The sequence below is a fragment of the Rana temporaria genome, chromosome 9 (genome assembly GCF_905171775.1).
Source record: "Rana temporaria chromosome 9, aRanTem1.1, whole genome shotgun sequence".
In the NCBI taxonomy this organism is placed as follows: domain Eukaryota; kingdom Metazoa; phylum Chordata; class Amphibia; order Anura; family Ranidae; genus Rana; species Rana temporaria.
The window spans coordinates 149,828,701-149,855,795 of NC_053497.1; the positions used below are offsets into that span (position 1 = coordinate 149,828,701).

At 47.1% G+C, this 27,095-nt stretch overlaps 1 protein-coding gene across 9 annotated transcripts in view; it reads left to right on the forward strand.

The window, feature by feature from the left end:
* Positions 1-27,095, forward strand: part of IQSEC2 (IQ motif and Sec7 domain ArfGEF 2) — a 372,011-nt gene that overhangs the window by 273,884 nt on the left and 71,032 nt on the right. Inside the window, exon 1 of one of the 9 annotated variants that reach the window (XM_040324843.1) lies at positions 4,056-4,264. The exons of 7 other annotated variants lie outside the window; for them this stretch is intronic. In XM_040324843.1, coding sequence (XP_040180777.1) covers positions 4,206-4,264 — 59 coding nt within the window. In that variant the 5' untranslated portion in view covers positions 4,056-4,205. Of the gene's footprint in view, positions 1-4,055; positions 4,265-18,904; positions 18,997-27,095 lie in introns of those variants that run through there. One more of the 9 variants, XM_040324845.1, reaches the window with a different exon arrangement.

Consider the following 27,095-nt stretch of genomic DNA (forward strand, 5'->3'; position numbering starts at 1 on the left):
TAAATAGTCGTGCGGCGGGCGTTAAGTGGTTATGGCGGACACATCAGACACTGTTGACACATTTTTGGGACCATTGACACTTTTACAGCAATCAGTGCTATAAAAATGCACCGATTACTGTAAAACTGACACTGGCAGTGAAGGGTTTAACCTGTAGGGGGCGCTGAAGGGGTTGTGTCCTAGGGAGTGATTCTGTTAGGGGGCGTGGCTACAAGTGACACATCACTGATCGCTGCTCCCGATGAGTGGGAGCATTCGATCAGTGACATGCCACTAGGAAGATGTGTTTACACTGTCATCTCCCCGTTCTTCAGCTCTGTGACCCGATCACAGGACGCTGGCGGACATGGAGTCCGCGGGTCCCGTGGGCACGGTCACGGAGCTTGCGATATATATACATACGCCCATTTGCCTCGGTAATAGTATTTAGGTAAAGTGTGTGTGTCGGATAACATTCGCATGAATGGCAGGATCCAAGGTTTCCCAGCAGAACGTTGCCCAAAGCCTCACACTGCCTCTGTCAGCTTTCCTTCTTCCCATAGTGCATCCTGGTATCATCTGTTCCCTAGGAAAGTGACACACTCTCGCAGGGCTATCCACATGACGTAAAAGAAAACGTGAATCATCGGACTCGGCCACCACCTTCCTGATGCCCAACTGCCCATTGTGGGTGCTTTAGGCTGTGGTCACGGGTCAGAATGGGCACCCCGACTGGTCTGCGGATACACAGCCCCTTACATAATAAACTGCAATGCCCATATTTCTGCTTTCTGCCCATCTGCTTCAGGGATAACATGTTTGCTTGCTGCCCAATATATCCTGTTGACTTGCAGATGCCATTGTAACGCAATAATATTCACTTAGCCTGTCAGTGGTCATAAAGTTATGGCTGATTGGTGTCTGTATGACTTAAAGATACGATGGATCATTAGCTACTCTGGGACTCGGACTAACATTGTGCTCTGTACTCGTCTCCATTCAGCGTAGTATGTCAGCACTAAGTAAGCCCTGGAGATAAAATGATCATGGATTTCACTTGATATCCTTTAGTCCTATTATAGATCAGAGGTCTCCAGACTTTTGAAATAAAGGGCCATTTTATTACCCTAATGGAAGTAGAAAATGCCCTGGGAGTTAACAATGCCATAGGCTTGGTGGTCGGTGAGAGTACAAAAAATTATATCATTAGTGTCCGTGGAAGGAGTAGTGCCCCATTGTTTGGTATCAGTGGGAGAATTAGTTGCCCATTACAGGTGTCGGTGAACGGAATAGTACCACATTGTTGGTGTCAGTGGGAGGAATAGTGCCCCAAGGGCCAGATAAAGGCAGGCAAAGGGCCACAACCTGCCCGCGGGCTGCAGTTTGGAGACCCCTGCTGTAGATCTACACTGGAGAACACCATTATAAGCAGGTATGGGTCTATGCCAGCAGTGGTGGGCAGTAAGATCTAGAGCTCTATGAAGGGACCCTGGTATTCTATGGATCCCTGGTGGCAGTCTCTGAAGGGACCCTGGTATTCTATGGATCCCTGTCGGAAGTCTCTGAAGGGACCCTGGTATTCTATGGATCCCTGTCGGTAGTCTCTGAAGGGACCCCGGTATTCTATGGATCCCTGTCGGCCGTCCCTGAAGGGACCCTGGTATTCTATGGATCCCTGTCGGCAGTCTCTGAAGGGACCCTGGTATTCTATGGATCCCTGTCGGCAGTCTCTGAAGGGACCCCGGTATTCTATGGATCCCTGTCGGCCGTCCCTGAAGGGACCCTTGTATTCTATGGATCCCTGTCGGCCGTCCCTGAAGGGACCCTGGTATTCTATGGATCCCTGTCGGCAGTCTCTGAAGGGACCCCGGTATTCTATGGATCCCTGTCGGCCGTCCCTGAAGGGACCCTTGTATTCTATGGATCCCTATCGGCAGTCTCTGAAGGGACCCTTGTATTCTATGGATCCCTGTCGGCAGTCTCTGAAGGGACCCTTGTATTCTATGGATCCCTATCGGCAGTCTCTGAAGGGACCCTGGTATTCTATGGATCCCTGTCGGCAGTCTCTGAAGGGACCCTGGTATTCTATGGATCCCTGTCGGCAGTCTCTGAAGGGACCCTGGTATTCAGGAAAGGTTGATGAGGTAAAGAACTTTGCAGTATCAGGCTTTGATGAAGAAGAAAGCAATCCTGCTTTCAGTAGTAGTACAGTTCGTCACTACTCCAGCCAGAGTGGGTGAAGTGCCCACGGACAGACCCCTGCCACAGGCCTGGCAGCCGAAGTGTCACTTTAAGGAAGCTGGGAGGAGCGGGTCTCTGCCACAGACCTGGCTCTGATGGAGCCTCTGCCACAGGCCTAGAACTTGGATGAGCTAAATAGTTGAGCTTATCCTCCAAGTAAATTTGCGCTAGGGTCACCGGTTGACAGTGGAAGTGAAGTGTACCTGTCAATGTCCCGGTCACCAGATCCCCGATGGTTCGTTCAAGCCCTCCTGGATAACCTGCCTCCGGGTTCTCCTCGAGCCGACCCCCCCACCGAATACAGCCTGGGATCTCCTCAGTAGAAGGGGGACCCAGTCAGTCACTGCGGCCCCTCTGTGGCATCAAACTCTCCGGGCCAGGAGGGCCCAGAGTCAGGTACTCTGCGTTGCACGCGACCCCAGGCCAGGTAGGCCATAGTGGTGGGGCCCACGATGTGCGCACACCCTAAAGGTGGGTGCCGCACCTGGAACCAGGAACCCTCGAAGAACCAAGAACAACGACTTCCGCCAGAGAAATACTCCTCCCCAGCATGCCCCGCGAGGGAAAACTCCTCTAATTGGTTGCTGAGGAAAAGTGGCTCCGCCTGGACCTCTCTGGTGCCACCTGCCGCCCAGGGATGGCACCGCATCCCTAGAACGCAGTCTAGCACACAGAACAATACAGATTTGGAAACAGCCAAATTTGACACAATTCAGAATGAGAGCAAATGATATCTCTCATTCCCCCACTAACTTTAGCGTAGTGCCCTTACTGAAAGTAAAGGGGGCGCTACATATAATATGATTGCACAAATACGAATACTTCCCCCAATCTTCCTTCTCCCTCATTGAAGCCTCTGCCGGAAGTCGGGAAAGAAAGTTGTGCTAATAAAGGGAGCCTCTGTGTGGGCCATGTGTCAGACCCAGGGCAGGAGGGCACTTTTTGGGCATCTCCTCAGTCATAAAGAAATACTTTTGTATGTGTTACTTGGGTTATTTTAGGATCCCATAACTCTGTGCATTATATAGGATCTCCATCTGTGTCCAATCTGCTTAATTAGTGTAGAAATGAGCATTTATATATAAATATACATTGACTATACATGTAGCAATAATTGCCATCTTTCCATCTCCATGGTAATGGGTACTCGAAAACCCTTTATGTCTATTTTTCCCTCTGTTCTTCCTCCTCCTTCACTCCTCCTACTGTAACCATGGCAACTCTATTCATCCCCATGGCAACTGCATCCTCGACTGGTTGAGACTCTGCTGAAAAAGACACTGGTACCCATGACCCCCCTTCTTCTCAGTGGGTGCACGTTAGGGCTGCAGAGTGCGGGGGATCCAGTTTATTGCGGCGGTGACTTTCCTCATTCACACAGCATTACACTCTGATCTATCCTAAAATGCCACTATTACAAAAGTTAGTCAGCTCTGCATACGCACATTCAGGTTTTATTTTTTGCCATGGCACAGGACACCCAGATCCGATGCCAAGTATGCCTAGAAGAAGGGAGGGCCGCCTCCTAATCCTGTTTGTAGTCACATTCCTTGGTGCACAGAGCAAAGTTCTGTGTGTAAAGGTCAGTTAGAGCCGTGCTTCAGTCCTTTCATGGGGGGGCTGCCATTGTTCTCATCCCGTGGAGCATCCGCAGTCATTGTCCTCATTCGGTTCCTATCCTCGCTGCATGGTGTGCCGTCTCAGCCTGTCTCTGATCTCCATCCCACCATCTCTCAGCATATGAACAGTTTGTGTTGGTTCCTTCCTGTCCTGTTCCCAGTGCCCACTCCCCTTCTTTGGGCTGTCATGGACTGCTCCACCCCCCTTTTGGCTGCTGTCACTGTGCTCGGCTAAGAGGCGGCACTGCCGCTGCTCTGCAAGAAGGGGAACATCTGGGCAATCGCAGGAAGGGGGGGTCAGTTTAGCCGGGCAGTGGAGAGAGAGAGAGAAGCAAGCCAGTCTGTCCTTTTTCCATCACCAGCAGCATGTGGTGCCTTCACTGCGCCTCTGACCGGACGCCCAGGATTCTGCAACGCGGCCTATGGTATGATACGGTCTTGTCTGAAGGGTTTCTGTGCAATTTCCTGCTCTTTTAGGCAGCGATGAAAGCAATTGGAAGTGTCGCTATGACCATCACCCAGTGCCTGATTGCTGCAATAACTGAGCTTAATCAAAGTGCAGTAACCCATAACAACCAATCAGTTTTTGTGGTTTCTGTAGGTGATGACACTTTGGATGTCGGAAGTTTCCCATTGTTTAGGGCACGGCAGACAAAGATACATAGTGACTCTATATTGAGCCTGGCAGAGACGCTACGGGGTATTTACATCTGAATGGGCTATGCCACAGGGTAAAAGTGATGCTGGCGGAGTAAGCGTGGTGAGAGGTACCGGGTAGGGGTTGTGGTAACCCTTTCACTACCAGAGATGTAGTTAGCGTTGCCAAAGAGTTAAGTGGATGAAACGGCAGCTCCTCTTGTACTTCTTCCTAATGTAGCAGCCTGCAGGGCTCACTTCAACAAACACACAAATCCAGGGAAAAGGGAACATTCTTCCTGTCCTCGGAGACCTCTAATTGCCGCTTTCCTCCTGCATGGCTGTGACCCCCGTAGTACATGTGTTTTACTTGTAAAAACCACCAATTTCATCTAAATGGAGGGCTGGCAATTTTTATTTTCTTCTGTTTCTCCTCTATGTAACCTTTTCTAGTGGAACGGTCTTCCAAACCATTGCGTATCATTTCTAATCTAATGTGTTTTGACTTTATGGGCTGCCGGCGCTGGCTGTGTATTCTTTTCTATAGGTGCCAGTTGTATTTTTCATTGCGTGCGCTTTGGGCCAGAGGGTGCAGCGATCTTGTACTGGAGGAAGGGCCTTAGTAATATATGGCGTATCTGAAAATTCTCAAGCAGTGTACAATATGTTTCAAGGCATTTGCCTGCGTGATGCCAATCCAGCGTTGCTCTGTTTGGGCACTGAAATCTGTCGCCAAGTGTTGGCGCACAACATGGCATCTGCTTAATTTTTTTTTTACTGGCTGCAAGCTTTGTTTGGGTTGGAGATCGAGGGAAAAAAAACCTAAATGTTTTGATTGTCTTCCACTGGACTGTTCTCCTGTGCTAAATGTTGATAACGCATACCTGTCAGTGTATACAGACTGTAGTGTGGATCCTATAGAACAGTGGTCCCCAACCTTTTTGGCACCGGGGACCGGCTGCGTGGAAGGAAATTGTGCCAAGGACCAGGAGTTGTCACGATTTTTTTGCGGGCAATGGCTGGTGTTAGCGATTCAATCATCCCGGCACCATGTTGTTATGGTGTCAGGGTGATTGAAGCGCATTTTTTCTATTATTACATTGTAGTAATAAATTAAATGGTTCAACTCACCATAATGTAGAATCAGTGGGAGCCCTGACGTGTCACTTGCCACTGTCGCCTGCTACCAGATGTGGCTAGTCACTTGCCACGCTGCCTGCTACCAGATGTGGCTAGTCACTTTCCACGCTGCCTGTCACCAGATGTGGATTGCCACCTGCCACGCTGCCTGTCACCAGATGTGGATTGCCACCTGCCACCAGATGTGGCTAGTCACTTGCCACGCTGCCTGTCACCAGATGTGGATTGCCACCTGCCACATTGCCTGTCACCAGATGTGGATTGCCACCTGCCACGCTGCCTGTCACCAGATGTGGATTGCCACCTGCCACGCTGCCTGTCACCAGATGTGGATTGCCACCTGCCACGCTGCCTGTCACCAGATGTGGATTGCCACCTGCCACGTTGCCTGTCACCAGATGTGGAATGCCACCTGCCACGTTGCCTGTCACCAGATATGGATTGTCACTAGCCATGTTGCCTGTCACCAGATCAATAAAGCATAGCTTTATTGATCTGGTCTCCCTTCCCTTGTTCAGAGGCAATCTGCGCCAGCTGAAAAAGGAATCCAAAGTTTCACACAGCGAAGAGCTGCAGGAGAGCGGTGATGCGGGCAGTATGAGATGATGTCATCTCTCTGCTCCCCGCCGCATCTCCGACAGACAGGGCACTGAGGGCGGAAGAGCGGTGATGCGGGGGGCGTAGAGAGATATCATCTCTGCTTGCCCGCCCGCTTTTTCCCATCCACACATCGCTCTCATGCCGGTGTTCTGCGGAGAGTTCTCGTCAGGATCTCCCTTGCCAGCTGCCCGCACCCGCGGCCCGGCTGCAGAAGCGCCGTGGCCCGGTAGTGGGGCGGAGACCGGGGGTTGACGACCCCTGCTATAGAAGAAAGGTCATTACGAAGGTCTTGCATACAGTGGGGGAAATAGTCATTTGATCCCCTGCAGATTTTGTAATTTTGCCCACTTACAAAGAAATGAAGGGTCTATAATGTTTATCATAGGTGTATTTTAAATCATAGAGACAGAATATCAACCAAAAATCCTGAAAAAACACATGATACAAATGTTATAATTTGAGTTGCAGTTCAGTGTTTAAAATAAGTATTTGATCCCCAAGCAAAAGATTACTTGGTGGAGAAACCCTTTTTGGCAAGCACAGAGGTCAGACGTTTTTTGGAGTTGGTGACCAGGTTTGCACACATCTCAGGAGGGATTTTGGTCCACTCTTCTTTACAGATCTTCTCTAAATTTTTAAGTTTTTTTGACGGTTACTTGGCAACTCGAAGTTTCAGCTCCTTTCATACATTTTCTACAGGATTAAGGTCTGGAGACTGGCTAGGCCACTCCATGACCTTAATGTGCTTCTTTAACCACTCCTTTTTTGCCCTGGTGGTATGTTTTGGGTCATTGTCATGCTGAAAGACCCATCCACGACCCATCTTCAGTGTTCTGGCTGAGGAAAGATGGTTCTCATCCAAGATGTTACATAACATGGGCCCATCCTTTTGGCCCCTCTATGCAGCAAAGTCTGTACCTTTAGCAGAGAAACATCCCCAAAGCATCATGTTTCCACCTCTGTGCTTGACTGTAGGGATGGGTTCTTGGGGTCATAGTCCTAATTTTTCTTCCTCCAAGACCTAGCCAGTCTCCAGACCTTAATCCTATAGAAAACTTATGGAGGAAGCTAAAACTTCAAGTTGCCAGGGGACAGCCAAGAAACCTTCAGGATTTAGAGAAGATCTTTAAAGAAGAGTGGACCAAAATCCTCCTGAGATGTGTGCAAACCTGTTAAACCAACTACAAAGAAACGTTTAACCTCTGTGCTTGCAAACAAGGGTTTCTCCACCAAGTCCTAAGTCATGTTTTGCTTGGGGGTCAAATACTTATTTTATTTAACTGCAACTTAATTTAAAGCATTTTTTATGTGTTTTTTTGGGGGATTTTTGGTTGATATTCTGTCTCTATCATTTAAAATACACCTAGGATAAAGATTTTTTTCCAAAGTATTTTATTAGGAATTTTTCAATCACAGAGGCAAAAACAAGTACATTAAACATAACAAGGCAGTACCGCAAATAACAGTCGGCCATACAGGAATGAATCGAGGAGTACATGCAGTAACAGTACTATCATTTACATGAAGTGTACATGCGGTTTGTAGGACAGCGAAATGCATCCTTAACTAGTGAAATCGCTAGACAGTAGGGCCCAACTAGCAGGAAACTGTGAGTAATGCTCTCGGGACTAGCCGAGGCGTCCTAGGGTGGGCTCAAGACAGTAGAAGGCCGTAAAGGGGATCTTATTGTTGAAGTGAATCTTAGGAACCTAGGGCACGTTCCCCATACCCACCCACCCCTAAAGGGATCACACTGTGAGCGGGACGAGGAACCCCTTGTAGCGATCAGAACCCAGAGTATACAAGGTTCCATCAAGCAAGCTAACCTTCGATCCCAGTGCTTTTCAGAGTACCGGTCCTGAAGGCGTGAGCCTCCCGTGCTACAGGGGAGGTTGCACGGGCAGGGAAGAAGGGGGGGGCAAAAAAAAGGGGGGGGGACGGCACATAAGGTGGGGAGTTAAGCAGGCAACAAGGTCGTAACTGAGAATCCCTCTCACACAGCTGGTGTATTGCGGGTATCTCAGTATCCTGGGAGTTCCATGATTCCCTGTAGTGCATCCAGCAGGCCCAGGTAAACCTGAATTTGTCATGTGTATCTTTGGCCTGATGGATGATCCTTTCCATTTCTTCAATCTGTGCAACCCGAGAATGCCAATCCTCTACCGAAGGAGGGGTAGCGGACTTCCATCTCAACGGGATGCATTGGGTGGCCGCGTTTATGAGCTGCAGCATGAGGCTATGATAAAATTATAGACCCTTAATTTCTATGTAAGTAGACAAACTGACAAAATCTGCAGGGGGTCAGATAATTATTTCCCCCCACTGTAGTTACATAGGTTGAAAAAAGACACAAGTCCACCTAGTTCAACCAATAAAATAGAAAAAAAGGAATAAAAATTAACCAGTTCCAATGTTCTTGTGCTTGGTCTTGTTCTCACGTCAAATACTTTGCACTGACAGCACAGCAGCCCTGTGACCCGAGGCCATCTCTTAGTTTGTAGTGTACTAAAAAGAATTGCTATGAAAATTTGCAGAGGGTGGTACTTGTAACCTTGGGGCTCGTGAAGTCGGGGCCATTCGGGGAAAAAAAAGGATGAAAAGCATCCATATTGATTGAGAAAGGAAACGGTACCAGATGATTGTTGGTGTCAAAGTTGGAGCTACTGATACAGAAAAGAACTAGGCTGGAGGGTAAAAGCCATTTACCAAACACAGATCTCAGGGCCTTGTGTAAGCAAAATCCAAGATTTCTTTTAATGTTTGAACACAGTAGACTTTGTTCTGAGTTCAGGAACCACGGAATGAGTTATCCATTCATCTTAAGTAATTGCAGCCGTGTACCAATTCCCTGTTCTGTGAAACGGCAAGCATTGAGACATCGTCAGACGTTATTTATTTATATTTCTCCAACATACTCTGCTGCTTTGTACCGTGTAAGACAGTGGTGATCAACTTTCTTGATGCAGGGGGCCACAAGTGTGACATCACCGAAGGGCCGCACATCACATGCAGGGAATGTAATGCTACAGAAAGCTCTGACATGCTACAGGAGACTGTTAAAGATTATGGTTATGCTTCAAGCAGTGGCGGCTGGAGCTCAACATTTTGGGGGGGACGCAAACTAACTGATAAAAACAAAACGTTGATTGCGGCCACTGTGCCCCATCAGATGCGGCCACTGTGCCCCATCAGATGCGGCCACTGTGCCCCATCAGACGCGGCCACTGTGCCCCATCAGACGCTGCCCAACACTTGCCTGTCTCGCAGCGGGTCAGCGGCGGTCTCCTGCACGTCCTCCGTGTCTTCTTCCGTCCTCTCTCAGGCGTTCAATCACAGCGCCTGACATTTCAGCCAATCAGGTGACAGGTAACAGACCTGGCAACTTGATTGGCTGAGAGGCGGTTCGTTTTTAGCAAAGCAAATTCCTTCGCTGTTCACTCAGCTGTGCGTTAGCAAAGCGAACACCCAGCATGGCGCCCGCTATTCACATTTTTGGGCACCCATTAGAGCCTACGGTTCTTATCAGGTGCTTCCAAAAAACACCCCAGCCACTGTAATTCAAGTGCCCTGCACTCGAAAAGGGGCCGGACACCTGAATAGGGGGTGTCAGCGGCGACCATAGATGGATTCATGCAATGCATGAATCCATCTATGGGGATAGAACGGTGTAGGAGAGAGGGGGCGGCGCCCATGAGCCCCATATGGACGCACCGCCACTGGCTTCAAGTAATGGTCAAAGACTGCAAACATGCTATTGGAGTTGTTGGAGACTGGGACGTCATAGACTGGAAGAGTCTGCTATAGATCACGCCCATTAGATCCCTTCCTTTACATATGATTGATTGCACATTTGTGGTCCCGACAGTCTTCCCAATAGTTTGTGTGACATTTGATACTTCTCTCAGCAAGGTTCATAAAAGATCAGAAAAAAAGCTTAAAAAGTAAAAAAAGTTTATGTAGCACAGAAAAAAAGTAAGATAGTGAGAAATAAAAGAAGGCGTTTTACCTAGAACCCAGTCTAAAGAATATTTTTCCTTCACCTGCCTGCAGGGGCACCAAGGGCCACATAATAATTGGCAACGGGCTGCAGGTTGGTGTAAGAGCTCATTTGAAATCTGAGCTACGTTCCAGTGGTACACCCAAGCTGGCCACATATGCCCAGTGGGCTGAATGAAAAAAATGAACCTATTCTCTCATCCATACAGTCGAGGTGGATGGGGGGGCCTCCCCATTGTCATTGTATTCTGACAGCGGAGGACACACCTGGACTCCTCCGCTGTCACTATACACTGATCAGCCCTGCAGCCTATTGGCTGTAGCACTGATCAAACTAAAGTCTTCCAGCAAGTCCGTTCGTAAGCGGACGCTCTGCAGATGGACTCCCCTCAAAGATCTGTCCGTAGGTTGATTGAAATTCGGACGACTTTCGATACTTCTATGGCCATCTTTGCACCAAACTGATAAGAAGGAAAAGACAATTACAGCAAATGGACAATAAAAAAAATTCCCCACCGCACTTGATCCTGCCAGCCAGCAAAGTGGTCCCAGGTTAGAAGCCCGCTTTTATCTCTAGTTGAATAAAATGATAGGTCTCTGTTACAGATGGGATTTGTAGTTCTGCAACAGCTGGAGGGCCCCTGGTTGCCTACCCCTTTTATAGGGGACCATTGGCCCACTATATGATAGGATATTTAGTGACAGGTTCTCATTAATGCAACATTGAGGGTCTATTAGATCAGTGGTTCTCAACCCTGTCCTCAAGTACCCCCAACAGGCCATATTTTCAGGTTTTCTTTTATCAAGCACAGATGCTTTAAATCTGAGTCAATGGCTTGGTATTTTGGACAGCTATTTTATCTAAGAGAAATTCCCAAAACATGGCCTGTTGGGGGTACTTGAGGACAGGGGTGAGAACCATTGTGTAAGGCTGCATTCACACCTGAGCGCAGCGTTTTGCGGCGTTTTTTACCGCGACAAAATGCAGTGTTTTTTACCGCAATTTTGTACAGGTCTAGGGTCACCAATATAAAACGCCCAGATACGTTCAATTCGAGCGACAAAAAAGGGTCCAGAACTTGTTTGGGCTTCAGGCGTTCGGCGTCAGGCGTTTTGTCGTGGAGATGTGAACCATCTCCATAGAGAATAATGTATTTTTTCCCCTCTAGCGTTTTGGGGCGTCGCGCTTCAGGCGACAAAACGCTCAGGTGTGAATGCAGCCTTAGATCACACTCTATTAACTTCTTCCTCAGCCACAGCGGTCGGGGAAATTAGACATCTGAAACTGGGAATGACGAAATACACACCAGGTTCTTACTAGCCCTGTCAGAGATTTTCCCGCACTTTCTGTTCTGTGACACCGGTTTCCAGTTAGGAAGTGAGGGAAAATCTGAAGAAGGGGAACAGGCAGCAACAAAATGTTACAGAACCCCCACACATGCACACAGCTAGGACATAGATAGGGGTAGCCCATAATAAGTATTGTTCCACACATGGGAGCCAGAGGAATAATTCTTTGGTCATTTACAGTCAACTAAACTGAGCAGTGGAGGTTTTAAAAGCATCTATATGCAATTTTGAGCATTCCTCTGTGAAAAATAATAATAATTAGTTGGAGTCATATTTAAATGATATGTATATTTTAGGTTTAAAAAAGAAAGAGGTTAAAATATGTTGGTTGGTTTTGCTGCCTGTGTCATATTAGGGAGATTTCCCCTTGCTTTCTATGCAGTAGATGCCACAGGAGTGGAAAGCTCTTCAAAGTGAGGGGAATTTCCCTGCTAGACAGTGGTCACTATGGAAAGATTTCCCCTTGTCTCTTTTCTGGTGACATCTCTTAAATGTGGATTTCCCATCAGGAACCTATTTAGAAAATAAAAAACAAACCTTTACAACCCCTTTAAAAGAGAAGTATGGGATTTTTTTCTTTGTTTATGTGGATCAGTCCCCGCCGGCTTTCTCAGAGCTCTCTGCTCACCCCGTGCTCACTGGGGTGCTGGACTTTGAAGGGGGTAGGAGCGGCCGGCTCAGGCTCTCAGCGGTCCAGGCATGTGGGTGGATCCCGCCCATATGGTCTTAGGCTGCATTCACACCTGAATGCGGCGTATTGTCCCGCGATTTGCCGCGGCAAATTCCAGCGTTTTGTCCCGCGATTTGCCGCGGCAAATTGCAGCGTTTTGTACCACGGTTTTCGCTGGAGGGGTGATTTACACATTGTCGGCTATGGCCGAACGCCGAAGCCGCCTGAAAAAAAAGGTCAGGGACTTGTTTTGAGCTTCAGGCGTACGGCGTTCGGCGTGGAGATGTGAACCATCTCCATAGTCGACAATGTTAAATCACCCCTCCAGCATATTTCAGGCTGCAATAGCGTCGGGCGTAAAAACGCCTAGGTGTGAATGGAGCCTTTATCTTTCCAGAGCCTGTACTGGCTCGTGACATCAGCCGGCTTGAGCCCACTGATGAAAACGGGTCACAGGAGTGTAAAACAATCTACAGCTTTGGCTGTACACAAAAATGTAACTACCGCTTTACGGAACCCTCCCCTCTCTGGTGTCACATTTGGCACCTTTCGGGGGGGGGTGCACTGCAGATACCCGTAATAATACAGGTATTTGCACCCACTTCTGGGAATGACTCCCACGGTCACTCCACTTCCCCCCGGGTGCTTTCTGGGAAATACACTGGTCCCAAGAGACAGAGGGGACCACTGGGAAAGCGCTGTGCTACTCGTGCATGCGCAGTAGGGAATCGGGCAGTGAAGCTGCAAGGCTTCACTTCGCAATTTCTTCACCGAGGATGGCGGCGGGGGCAGCAGAGAGATTGCTCGTCTTCTGCTGCTGACATCGCGGGCGCGCTGGACAGGTAAGTGTCCATTTATTAAAAGTCAGCTGCTGGCTTTTATTATTATTTTTTTGCGGGACCTCCGCTTTAATTATATGAGGTAGTACTTGTTTTTTCATTCCATCTGGGGACCAGCCAAATCCACAACCACAGAGATGGGCAGATTGTGGGCTTTGCGCAGCAGGTCCTTTTTGTACTGTGGATAATAAAAGCTTGACAGGGGTTCCAGTCCTTCTTTAGTTTGACCTACACATACACTTTAGTCCAAATGTAGTACATTGATTTCTTCCAGATGGTTTTTGTTATATCAAGCCATTAAAAAAAACTTTAGGGTAGAACTTAACTTACAAAAAAAAAAAAAAAAATGTCCATTAAAAGAAAAAACAGCTTTGTCTTACACACTGAGCCACTTTTTATTTTAAAGAGTGAGGCCCCTTTCACACTACTGCGACTTCACCGTGATTTTGCTGCAATTTCAGGGAATGCCTGTGCAAGTGGCATTAAAGTCGGACCAAAGTAGTGCAGGGACTACTTTGAAGTCGTACTAATATGAATGGTTGTCATTGGAAATCATGGGAAACGACTTGTCATGCTACTTTTCCATCACAAATTGTGGGACAAGTCGTATAAGTGTGAAAGGGGCCTAACGCTTTTTCTCCTTGGGCGCTTTGAGGAGGTTTTCCCTTCCTCCTGTTCCTGTGTCGTCTTTACAAGAAATAAAGGGGGACTTTGGGGGAGTTTTTTTTACAACTTCAAACCAAGTTCTTGGCTAATCCCATGGAAGGAAATGTACTTCTGTTGCCTAATATGGTGGCTAGCATAGATCAGTATGCTGTAAATTTGTTGTTCTGTACATTTTATACAGGTATCGGCACATATGTATGAGCAAAAAAAGACATAAGTCACAGAACAATCATATCATACATAGTCAGTGTACACCATGATTGGTATGTGTGAGTGCGTTGTACATACCTGTTGATCTTTCCAGAATACCATGTTGCTTCCTTGTATAGGGCGACAACACTGACACTTTGCTATTAAAATAGCAATACATGAAGTCGCTGCAACTTTTTGTTGCATATATATGAATGGTTATGAATTGGAAAACACAGCGAATTGGTTGTCATGCGACTTTGATGTCCAAAGTTGCATGACAAGTCACACAAGTGTGAATGGAGCCTTATGGTAGATGCTAAGGACCCGATTCTGGCCCTGGGCTGCTTATAATCCAATCACTCAACAGGTGCCAACGTGTAATAAGGAGTGCCTAATTCAGACCCCCATCTCACTTAGAATTTGTTTTAAAATTTAGTTGGGAACCACAATTGCAGCCAAAGAGTTTTAATGGAATGGACCCCCTTCTTCACTGCTGAGACAACAATTTTGATGCCATCAGGACGACAACATCACATCTGCCCTAAGCGATCCTGCCCGATGTTACATGAAAACATCTAGTGTGTATGAGGACTAATAGAAGGGAAATGGAGCCAGTTCTGGTGACATACAGGAATTCCCTCACTTCCTGTTTGACTGTGTCACAGGAAGTGAAGGAAAATCTCTCCGATGGAACAAAAAAGGAAAGGATAAAAAAAAAAAATGCCTTTAGACTCATGTCCAGATGTATACATCATTGTTCAAGCCCTGAAGAACAGGGGGTGCTTTCCTGAAACGTGTTGTTCATATCTGCTGTTCCGAACAAAGATTTTAAACAAAAAGTGAGGTGGAAGTTTTTATGAGGAGCTCCTAATCCCACACTAAAAGCGGAGGTCCACACAAAAAGTGAACCTCCGCTTTTTGGAACCCCCCCTCCCCCCCTCCGGTGTCACATTTGGCACCTTTCAGGGGGAAGGGTGTGCAGATACCTGTATAATACAGGCATTTGCACCCATTTCTGGGAATAGACCCCGGCAGGAGTCGCGCCCCTTCGCGTCACCCCCTGCTGTCTTCTGGGAAACACACTGGTCCCAGGTGACAGCGGGGGACCAGTGAGGACACGCCACGCAGTAGGGAACCGGGCAGTGAAGCCGCAACGCTTCACTTCCTGATTCCCTCACCGAGGATGGGGGCAGGGGCAGCCGAGAGAGGAACGATTGCTTGGCTTTGGCTGCCGACATCGCGGGCACCCTGGACAGGTAAGTGTCCATTTATTAAGTCAGCAGCTGCAGTATTTGTTTTTTTTCCGTGGGACCTCCGCTTTAAGCCTCGTACACACGGTGTGATTGTTGGCAGGGGATTGTCTGTTGACCGACTGTTGTCCTAAAATCTGACCGTTGGTACACTTCTTTTGACAATTGTTGCCCAATTTTTCCGCCAACAGATGTTGGATGACAGGCTAGTAAATTTTCCGCAGACAATGGCTTGACGTCTGATTTTCGTATGGTCAGTGCGCAAATCCGTCACACAAAAGTCGAAAGTACAAACACGCATGCTCTGAATCAATGCTCACCAAACACAAAATTAGCAGCAGGGGCCCAAAGGGTGGCGCCCAAGAGCTGAAATTCCTCGTAGTACGTCACTACGTTCGTGTTTGTGGCACGACAATTGTGTACCGTTAGTATGCAGGACAGGATCCTGATGCTCGGTTGGCCAACAATCGCACCGTGTGTACGAGGCTTTAGAAGCCCCCATGTACTGCAGTAGCACCTTGTATAAATCCCTGAACTGGGTATAGGGCTTTGTTCCACCCTAGCACCTCCCACAATGCACTGGTCCGCATCCTTGCTTGAGAACTGTCACAAAGGGAGGCGTGGCTTGCTGTAAACAAATGACTTTTTAGAAAGTCGTACTTTGGAAGGAGTGGTTGTTGGTAACACAAAAGGAAGGTTGTTAGAAATGATGGAGGCTTTTTCTTATCCTCCTTTTGTAGGTGTGGGATCTACTAAACATCTCTACTCTCGATCTAACACTATATTGATCCTTGGCAGTTTCAGCAAGTGATCAATGTTTTCTTCTCTGCTAGAAATCTCCCCACCACACCCAGCTTCTCCTGAAGGACTAGGCGGTGTTACAATTAGATGAATCCATCACGCTGATGACAGATGCGTTGATGCATGTGCGAATCCATCCAAGTGTTGAAGGCTCTTCTTTAGAGATGCAGGGAATACAGTATCCCTGCTAATTACTAGCCACTGACTAGAAGTGAACTGGTGATGGGAGCTTCTCGCGTGCGCGTCCTACTATGATAGATGGTCTAAAGGGATTTCTGCTGCATTAGTGCATGGAGTCACCTGCATGTGGATCTGCCTTGGCGCAGTATGCGCTGCGATGTCAAAGCCGCACGCCTGACTGCCAGTAATAAACTGCTTGTCTTCCCAACACATTCTTATCATCTGCTTTTGCGTGGTTTTGTGCTCAGCGGTCCATTGAAAACCTGGTTTTATGGTTAGCGGGAGGCTATTATTCCTTCTGTGCCTGGAACGGGGGTTGATGTACGAGGTAGATTTGCTGGAACCTTTCGCAGTCACCGCGCACACTGCCTCCTTTCTGAGGCTATAAATATCGTTCCACCGCGTTCGACTTCATTGGCTGCTCCCGGGCTCCTACGCAGGCAGCGGAAGGGGGCTTTCGAGTAGTGCGATTTGGCTTCTATTAAAATAAAAGGGATAAAAGGCCACATTCGGCGGCTGTGCCTTCTGTCACTGGCCGCATACAGATTGTGAGATGTTTGATTGTTTCAATGAGACTGATTAGTATAAAATATCGTTTTTTCCTGTGCACGTTCAGCATGAGGGTCCAATCAGAATACAGGTACTCCTCACTTAACGACCTTGTTATGTTCCAACGACCAGATCGTTAAACAAGGAGTCACAAGAAATCAATATTTTAAGCATTCTTAACCACTTCCATACAGGGCACTTATACACCTTCCCGCTCAGACCAATTTTTAGCTTTCAGCATTGTTGCACTTTGAATGACAATTGCGCGGTCGTGCTACACTGTACCCAAACTAAATTTTTATCATTTTGTACCCACAAATAGAGCTTTCTTTTGGTGGTATTTGATCACCTCAGGGATATTTATTTTCTGCAAAAAAGTAAAAAAAAAGACCGAAAATTTTGATTTTTTTTTTTTTGCTTCTGTTATAAAACATTGTAAATAAGTACGTTTTCTCCTTCACTGATGGGCACTGATGGTACTGCACTGATGGACACCGATGAGGTGGCACTGATGTGGTGGCATTGATGGGCACTAATATGCGGCACTGATGGGCGGCACGGATGGGCACTGATAGGCGGCACGGATAGGCGGCTTGGATAGGCGGCACGGACGGGCACTATTGTATGTGTTGTACTAATGGATGCCAATCAGTGCCAAACAATGCCTGCCAATCAGTGATGCCCATTGTGGGCACTGATTGGCATCCATTGCAGCACTGATTGGCATCCATTTTTTGTGTCCTCCTCATCCCTGGTGGTCTAGGGTGGCATCCTTTTTTTTATTTTTTTATCCCTGGTCTATATGGTCATCCCTGGTGGTGGTCCAGTGGGCATCCTCGGGGGGGGGGGGGGCTGCGCGGCTGCGCTGATAATCGATCAGCACAAACCCCCCCTGTCATAGGAGCAGCCAATCGTCTATCCTCGCGTCTGACACCGGCTTTTCCTATTTACATCATGATCAGCCATGATTGGACATGGCTGATCACGTGGTAAATAGTCTCCGTGAGAGACTCTTTACCTTGATCGGTGTTGCGGGGTGTCAGACTGACACCCTGCCAAAACGATTGCCGCAATGCGTGCCCCCGGGGGCTAAAATTAATCACATTAAATAGTCTCTAAAACATATTAATAGCTCCCCAATCGTTCCAGAAATCATTGCAAACACTTGCCTTATATCCTCCAGCTCATGTTGTGGCCGTACCCATCATATATGTGTGGGCATGTGAAGCCCAGTTCCTTTTTCTTCCTGGTTTTCAGGGAGAGGTGCATGCTGGGCAATTTTTTATTTTTTATTTTTTTTAGGCACAGTAATGCCCAGAGACCCCTGGGAAATAAGTGTCATCATTTCCCAGGAGGCAATGGGGTCTTAGGACAGGAAGTCCAAACAGTCGTTAACTAGTTGCCGACTAGCTGCCGCAGTAGTACTGCGACATGTTGGCATGGCTGCGTGATACGCCGCCTTTGTACGTCGGCCGCTTTAAGAAGCTATAGTGGTGCCCACGGCGTGACGCCAATGCGCATGTCTGCCCGCCCGCGATCATTTTAGAGAGCCAGAACGGGGATCTGTGTATGAAAACAAACAGATCCCCATTCTGACAGGGGAGTAGAGAGAGATCTGCTGTTCCTAGTGATTAGGAACAGCGATCTCTCTCAACCTCAAGTCAGTCCACTCCCCCCACAGTTAGAAACTCCTCCCTAGGGAACACTTAACCCCTTGATCACCCCCTAGGGATAGCCCTTTCATTGCCAGTGACATTTACACAATAATCAGTGGCTATTTTTAGCTCTGATCGCTGTTTTAAATGTCAGTGGTCCCAAAAAGTGTCCGATCTGTCCGCTGCAATGTCGCAGTCCCACTTAAAAAACGCAGATCGCCGCCATTACTAGTAAAAAATAGATAATAAAAATGCCATAAATCTATCCCCTATTCTGTAGATGCTATAACTTTTTTGCACAAACCAATCAATATACGCTTATTAAGAATTATTTTTTGAAGACATTTTGTTTTTGAGATATTTATTATAGCAAAAAGTAAAAAATATATATATTTATTTTTTTCAAAATTGTCGCTATTTTTTTGTTTATAGCGCCAAAAATGTAAACTGCAGCAGTGATCAAATGCATCCAAAAGAAAGCTCTATTTGTGGAAAAAAAGGACATACATTTTGTTTGGGTACAACGTCGCACGACCGCGCAATTGTCAGTTAAAGCCACACAGTGCTGTATCGCAAAAAAATGGCCTGGTCATTAAGGGGGCAAATCCTTCCAGGCGTTAACTGGTTAAACAGGTAAGTTGTTAAACAAGGAGTATCTGTATATTGCCTTTAATATGTAAAATCCCTAGAAAAAGCGTACCCATGCACGTATCGCGTACGACCACACAGATGTCTATAGACCCTCATTACTTTCAGCAGGTATTCCAAGTGAGACCCATAAGTACACAGCCCAGTAAATTGTATAAAAACCCAAACTAGGAACGTCTCCTTTGGCCTTTTAAATTGGACATAATATTTTCACATGTATATCTGTTAAGTGCAAACATTACCTGTTGATCCTGCCAGTTGATGACTTCCTGTGATCTCCATCAGTGCTGCATTCCTAGGGCCTCGTTTACACACTATTTATTTTTATTTTTTTCATCTACATACATATAGCCAGATTCAGGTAGAGATACGACGGCGTATCAGTAGATACGCCGTCGTAACTCTGAATCTGCGCCGTCGTATATTTAAGCGTATTCACAAATTGAGATACGCTTAAATGTTGCTAAGATACGACCGCCGGCGCCGTCGTATCTTAGCTGTCTATTTTCGCTGGCCGCTAGGGGCATGTACGCCGATTTACGCCTAGAATACGTAAATCAGCGAGATACGCCTATTCACGAACGTACGCTTGCCCGTCGCAGTAAAGATACGCCGTTTACGTAAGGCGTTTTCAGGCGTAAAGATAAACTACCAAAAAGATGGCGCAGCCAATGTTAAGTATGGACGTCGGCACTGCGTCAAATTTTTCATGTTTTTTACGTCGTTTGCGTAAGTCGTCCATGAATGGGGCTGGCCGTAATTTACATTCACGTCGAAACCAATGAGTCTTTGCGGCGTAATTTGGAGCATGCGCACTGGGTTACGTCCACGGACATGCGCGTTCAAAACGTCATTTACGTGGGGTCATGCTTTATTTACATAAAACACGCCCACCTCTTCCACATTTAAATTAGGCGCGCTTATGCCAGGCACATTTACACTACGCCGCCGTAACTTAGGACGCAAGTTGTTTGTGAATACTGTACTTGCCTCTCTAACTTACGGCGGCGTAGCGTATATGAGATACGCTACGTCTGCCTAAAGTTAGGCACGTCTACCTGAATCTGGCTAATGGTTTCAACCACGAACGTGAATCAAAAATAATGTATTTTTATTGCATATATTTTAGTAAAATGTTTGTTTTTCTTGCTTATTGGCCTCATTTTGAGTACAAATGCTGACATATTTTATTCATGCACATAACATTGCACAGAGGGTAGCACTCTAGGCCTAATTGCACTGATGGATCCTTTCCTTCATACCAATTATTCACATGCTACCTTTTTGCACCTAACAAGTGACTACCGATGATGCTTAAATTCTCCCCATAGTTCCCTATCCCCAGGACTAAGCTCTGGGGGATGGAGTGAAACGCGTTAAGGGCGTGGCATGGTCGAGGCTGAGGCTGCCACTCTGCACACCTATGGTGTCTTGCTATGATGAATGACTTCCAGGGGTCACCCCTTCCTTCCTTTTTTACTTGTGTTCTCATCTTTTCCCACTTCCAGGGCCACTTTGCGTTCTTTTGTGTGCTACAGACCTTGGAACATTACTGTGTCATTGGCTCCATGAACTGAATAAGTACCAGAGCAGCACTCCATGGAGTGTCCCCAGGGTCTGTCTAGGGAAGGGGTCTCAAACTGGCAGCCCTCCAGCTGTTGCTAAACTACAAGTCCCATGAGGCATTGCAAGGCTGACCAATACGAGCATTACTCCCACAGGCATGATGGGACTTGTAGTTTTGCAACAGCTGGATGGCCGCCAGTTTGAGACCCCTGGTCTAGGGGGCTGCAGTTGGGATCTTTAGACCCGCTCACACGTACACAGGAGCCAGTTAACCTTCAAGTATGCATTTGGAATGTGGGAGGAAACCGGAGTTCCCAAAGAAAACCCACCCTAGGGAGAACTTGAATTGGATTTGAAACCAGAACCCCAGTGCCGCAAGACATAATTGCTAACCACTAATATGTTGTATGAAGCCTTGTCTTACTGTTGGGTTTTAGTGCTTTGTTACTGTAGCTGTCTTTCTACGCTTTCCTTTTTGTACGAAGTGCACAATAGAGCTGACTTCCGAGGTACGGCACCGGGCATGGCTCTGCCAGCAGACCCTGCACCCCCATTACCAGTGACGTTGGAAGCAGCGGGAGCTTCTTTCATAAACAAGAGATTAAGAGCTCTCAGGTTGTCGGGTTTAGTGAAATATGTATAGAACTGACGCAGCGGCTGCCTAATCAGTTCAGATTTTCTTGTGAAAAGAATCCCTCCCCCTCCTTCCTCTGAGAGTCTATAGAGGGAATATAATTCAAAGAATTTAAAGAACAACCCCGCCGAGCCTTATCTGCAGAACACATTGTGGGGGTTTAGAACCTCGAACAGGTAATAAATGGTATGGAGTTCAAATTATTGGTTATATCTCATCACTGGGGTAGGGGGAGTGCGGACATGACACCCTTCCTCCAAACCCCCAGTGAAGTTATATAGCTAGATTCACAGAGAGGCCGGCGTATCAGTAGATACGCCGACCTAACTCGGAATCTGCGCTGTCCTAAGTGTAAGTGTATTCTCAAACTGAGATACACTTAAACCCATCTAAGATACCACAGCCTGCGCCGTCGTATCTTAGGGTGCAATATTTAGGCTGGCCGCTAGGTGGCGCTTCCGCTGAGTTCGGCGTAGAATATGTAAATCACTAGATACGCCTATTCACGAACGTACGTGCACCCGTCGCAGTAAAGATAAGCCGTTTACGTAAGGCGTTTTCAGGCGTAAAGTTATTCCATCAAATAGCTGGACTAGTCAATGTTAAATATGGCCGTTGTTCCCGCGTCGAAATTTGAAAATTTTACGTTGTTTGCGTAAGTCGTCCGTGAATAGGGCTGTACGTAATTTACGCTCACGTCAAAACCAATACGTCCTTGCGGCGTACTTGGGTGAAATGCACACTAGGATATGTACACGGACGGCGCATGCGCCGTTCGTAAAAAACGTCAATCACGTCAGGTCACCCCTTATTAACATAAAACACGCCCCTCAGCCTAATTTGAATTAGGCGCGCTTACGCCGGCCCCATTTACGCTACGCCGCCGTAAGTTAGGAGGCAAGTACTTTGTGAATACAGTACTTGCCTCTCTGATTTAAGGCGGCGTAGCGTAAATATGATACGCTACGCCGCCTTAAAGATGCGGCGACCTACTTGAATCCAGCGAATAGGCTAGTTACTGGTTTTTATTTATTTTAAGATGTACTGCAGTCTGTATATTGCCCATAGGAAAATAAGGAAAGGCAACAGGTTTGAAGCACAGGCAAAAAGTAACTGATGATGAGGCTGATAAGTCCCCCATCTGTTAGACCCCTAAGAGAGCTGAGCACTTTAAGTGATTGTAAAGGATTACATAGAAAAAAATCTTTAAATAACAAACATGTTTTACTTGTTCTATGCAATGGTTTTGCACAGAGCAGCCCCAATCCTCCTCTTCTGGGATCCCCTGCTGGTGCTCCTGGCTCCCCCGCCGAATGACCCCATAACAAACTGCTTGCTATGGTGGCACTCTTCGGAGCCGGTGTTGTATGTCCATAGACACACACAGCGCAGCTCGGCCCAACGCCTGCTTCCTCCTCACTGGCTGTGAGTGACAGTAGTGAGAGCCAGTGTGGATGGAGAGAACCTCTTCTCTCAATCACAGCACTGGATCAAGATATTGGCTCAGGTAAGTATAATTCATACAGCAAAGGTGGGTCTACATCCAGTGCCACCTCCTTGTCTCGCCTTTTATCCCAGAATAACTGCTTTACTAGTTATAGGCAAGTAGCCACCGTTGGCGACAGTCACAGATTTCTATGTCTCTTTCGGCTCAGTTGCCCACCCCACCAAGTAGACGTACTGGCCAGCATACCTGGGACTATAGTGCAAACTTCTTAACCAGGTGAGGGGTTCTGCCCAACCTGGTCTTGTGTATAGGCATGCCAGCTCTGATTCATGTGCACAAAGCTATCCTCCTTTTCTGAATCATACAACCAATGATCGCGCCAAACGTTTAAGGTAATTTAATGATAAAATGGATTCAGCAAAATAGTCAACACGTTTTGGAGGCCAAACTCGCTCCCCCTTCATCAGGGCTTAGGGGATAGAGGGAGTGCGCAGGGTGGTGTGTGTTTGGCTTTGCAGCAGGTTTCCCCAGGATTGACACACCGGGTAGAAGTTGATTCCAGCCCATGCAGTAATGTCTGACAGCTACTCTTTCCCACCAGTTTCCGAGACTTAGGCCCCGTACACACGAGAGGATTTATCCGCAGATACGGTCCAGCGGACCGTTTCCACGGATAAATCCTCTCAAAGATTTCCGCTGATTTCGATGGGATGGAGTGTACACACCATCGCATTGAAATCCGCGCGGAAATCCTCTGCCGATGACGTGTCGCGCCGTCGCCGCGATTATGACGCGGCGACGGGCGTGACGCTGTCATATAAGGAATTCCACGCATGCGTCAAATCATTACGACGCGTGCGGGGAATCCCTTTGGACGAATGGATCCGGTAAGTCTGTACAGACGAGCGGATCCATCCGTTGGAATGGATTCCAGCAGATGGATTTGTTGTGCAGCACAGCAAATATCCGATCTGCTGGAATCCATCCCAGAGGAGATTTCTCCGCGGAAACAGATCCGCTGGCGTGTACACACCATAGGATCTATCCGCAGAAACCCATTTGCTGGGATTTATCTGCGGATGGATTCTATCGTGTGTACGGGGCCTTATGGTTCCCCTTTTCTGCCCACCAGTCAAGTGGCGCCATTTTTAAAAGAAGTATGGCCAAAGCGTTTTTTTGGGTATGCTTCTCTTCTGGGTCACAGGAGTGCACTTATTTTTGCTCTCTTGTGACCAGAATCAGCTGACAGCGGGCCAAAGTCTACTGTCAGCTGACATCATGGGCCATATTGTTAGGATCTACCCAGCTGCCTAATTGACAGGTGGCTTTGCCTCTTGGCACACATTTGAGAGTTGAAGCCAGCTGTGCCCTTCTCCTCTCTAGCCTAGCACTCCAGTGAGCACTGGAGGGGCAGAGTGGAGAGCAGTGACTGCCCTCTGCTCCGAGGAGACAGAGCTGAGCAATCAGCAGTCATGTGATTGTTCAGTTCCCAGTCTTAGAGCCAGTGTGGGACTGCTGTAACATCATACCAATGCTTCAGCATAGAGGTGAGTATATGTTTATATTTAAATACCCCAAACTTTTTCTTTAGGCTTGGATGCATTTTTAGCCGTGCATGTCTGATAGAATAATATCAGATGAACTGTCCTGATCGGCTCTCGAAAGCGATGTACTAACGATCCGATTTATTGTACGATTGTTTCAAAAACATCATTTTTTTCGGACGATTTTTGGATCGTGTGTACGGGGCATAAAGCTCCTGAGCCCTGGATATCTTAAAGCGGGAGTTCACCTGAAAATTTTTTTTTAACATTAGATTGAGGCTCATTTTGTCTAGGGGAATCGGGTGCCTTTTTAAAAATCGAAGCAGTACTTACCGTTTTAGAGAGCGATCTTCTGCGCCGCTTCCGGGTATGGTCTTCGGGACTGAGTGTTCCTATTTGATTGACAGGCTTCCGACGGTCGCATACATCGCGTAACGAGTAGCTGAAAGAAGCCGAACGTCGGTGCGGCTCTATACGGCGCCTGCGCACCGACGTTCGGCTACTTTCGGAAAATCGTTACGCGATGTATGCGACCGTCGGAAGCCTGTCGGAAGCCTGTCAATCAAATAGGAACGCCCAGTCCCGCAGCCCATACCCGGAAGCGGCGGAGAAGATCGCTCTCTAAAACGGTAAGTACTGCTTCGATTTTTAAAAAAACTACCCGATTCCCCTTGACAAAATGAGCATCAATCTAATGTTAAAAATTAACTTTTTGGGTGAACCTCCAATTTAACCTCTGTCAAGCCTGAGGAAACCTGCTGCAAAGGTGAAAACGCACCACCCTAACGCACTCCTGCTATTCACTTAGCCCTGATGAAGGGGTATTGTGTTTGGCCTCGTAGAACACGTTGGCTCTATTCTGCTTCAAATCAATTTTATCATTATCTTGGACGTTTGGAACTCTCATTGTATTGTAGGTGTGTGGGGTCTTAACTCGGGGGCTATTCCATTTTTCCTAAAAGGGGTCCCGTTTTGTGGAGTGCTGCTGGACCGGGAGCCAGTGTGCCCAGTGACGGATTCATTGACCCTTAGATGGTAATCTAGGGCTCTGTGTGTTCTTGTGTTTTTCCTTTTCTATTTGAGAACTGGAAGCGTCCGTAACGGATCATTCTCCTCACTAAAGGACCCGGCACCATCTCTGTGGAGCCTCTCGGACGGACGGCACTGGGGACATCATTACAGAATCACACTTGCAGTGGCTATGTTCACATTTATATCCCACAGGACGCAGTAATTAGCCGCAGCTTTGCTAAAAAAATTGGCAGTGCTTCCACTTTCCTTAACCTCCAGTTTATATAACCCAGCCCAGCTGATTTATTGCCAGGATCATACCACTTGGTCAATTACAATGTCACTTTATTAAACCACAGATGTTACATAAAGCTACATATTTGGAATTGCTGAGCTCTTAGTCACAGACTAGCAGAGTCTATTGTAGGAGAACTCGTCATGTGGTGTAAACCATACATCTCAAGCCTCCCTCCGAAGAGTACTTCTCGAAGAACACGTCAGCTTATTAAAGGGAACATGTTTTCCACCAGTGTCAAGTGAAAGTTCCAGGATTTCTTGGTATTTGGGAGTATGTTGCTCTCTCCCATAATAGCCTATCCTCAAGTCCTGTCACATGTAGGCGGGAAAAATTTAAATTGAGAAGGACTCGGAATTTGCCCAAAGTACTGGTTCATTTTAATGATATAAAATATATAACTTAAAGCGGGGGTTCACCCAAAAAATTGTTTTTTCTAATTACACACATTAGAGCGTAAGGGCATTTACATTCAGTGTTTTTTTTTTTTTTTTTTCTCTGTACATACCTTTATATTCTGTTTTTGTCCAGGGGTTCCGATGACTGCAGGACTGGGCGTTCCTATCCTTCCGTTGGATGATTGACGTCTTGTGAAACAGGTGACCTGTCACACAACGCGCGTCGCCAGATGTCGGGAAATAGTCGAGCTGCAAGTCGGCACTATACAGTGCCTGCGCAGTCAGCTCTACACGGCGGGCGCAGGCGCCGTATAGTGCCGACTCGCAGCTCGGCTATTTCCGGAAATCTGGTGACGCGCGTTGTGCGACAGGTCACCTGTTTCACAAGCCGTCAATCATCAAACCGAAGGATAGGAACGCCCAGTCCCGCAAGCATCGGAACCCTGAGGCAGGGATAGGAACGCCCAGTCCCGGAGTCATCAGAACGCGGAAGCCCTGGACCAAATCAGAATATAAAGGTAAAAAAAAAAAAAAAAAAACCTGCCAAAAGTATATGCCCTTACTATGCTGGCTCTAATGTTAAAAAATCGTTTTTAGGGTGAACCTCCACTTTAAGTATTTAGGGTAGCCCCCATGCAAAAAAAACGCTGCCTCAAGCTATGTATCTGTTGAGGACTTCCTTTGCTGTCTTAGGCCCGGTTCACACTTGTGCAATGCGACAACAATGCAAATCCACTGCGGGTTCCCACATCGCACCCGATACGCATGACAGTTCACACTGCCAATAAGCGGGAAAGGAGATGTTCAGGAGTTCACTGACTTTACAAGGTGGCAGAAAAACACAGTTAAGGCCCGTACACACAATCAAAATTTTTGACAACAAACCTCCGACGGACCTGTTTTTTGCAGACAATCCGACAGCGTGTACGCTCCATCGGACAAACTTTTTCATTCAGTGAGAACAGACAAACTTTCCGGCAACAAATGTCCTACGTCTGCGAATCCGATCGTGTGTACTAAAGTCCAAAGTATAAACACGCATGCTCAGAACCAATGCTAAAGATCAGACAACAATAGCAGAAGTTGCCCAAAGGGTGGCGATTAAAGAGCAGAAAAACCACGTAGTGCGTCTATTACATCACTGCATTCGTGTTTGTTGGGTGAAAAATTCCTACCGTGTGTATGCATA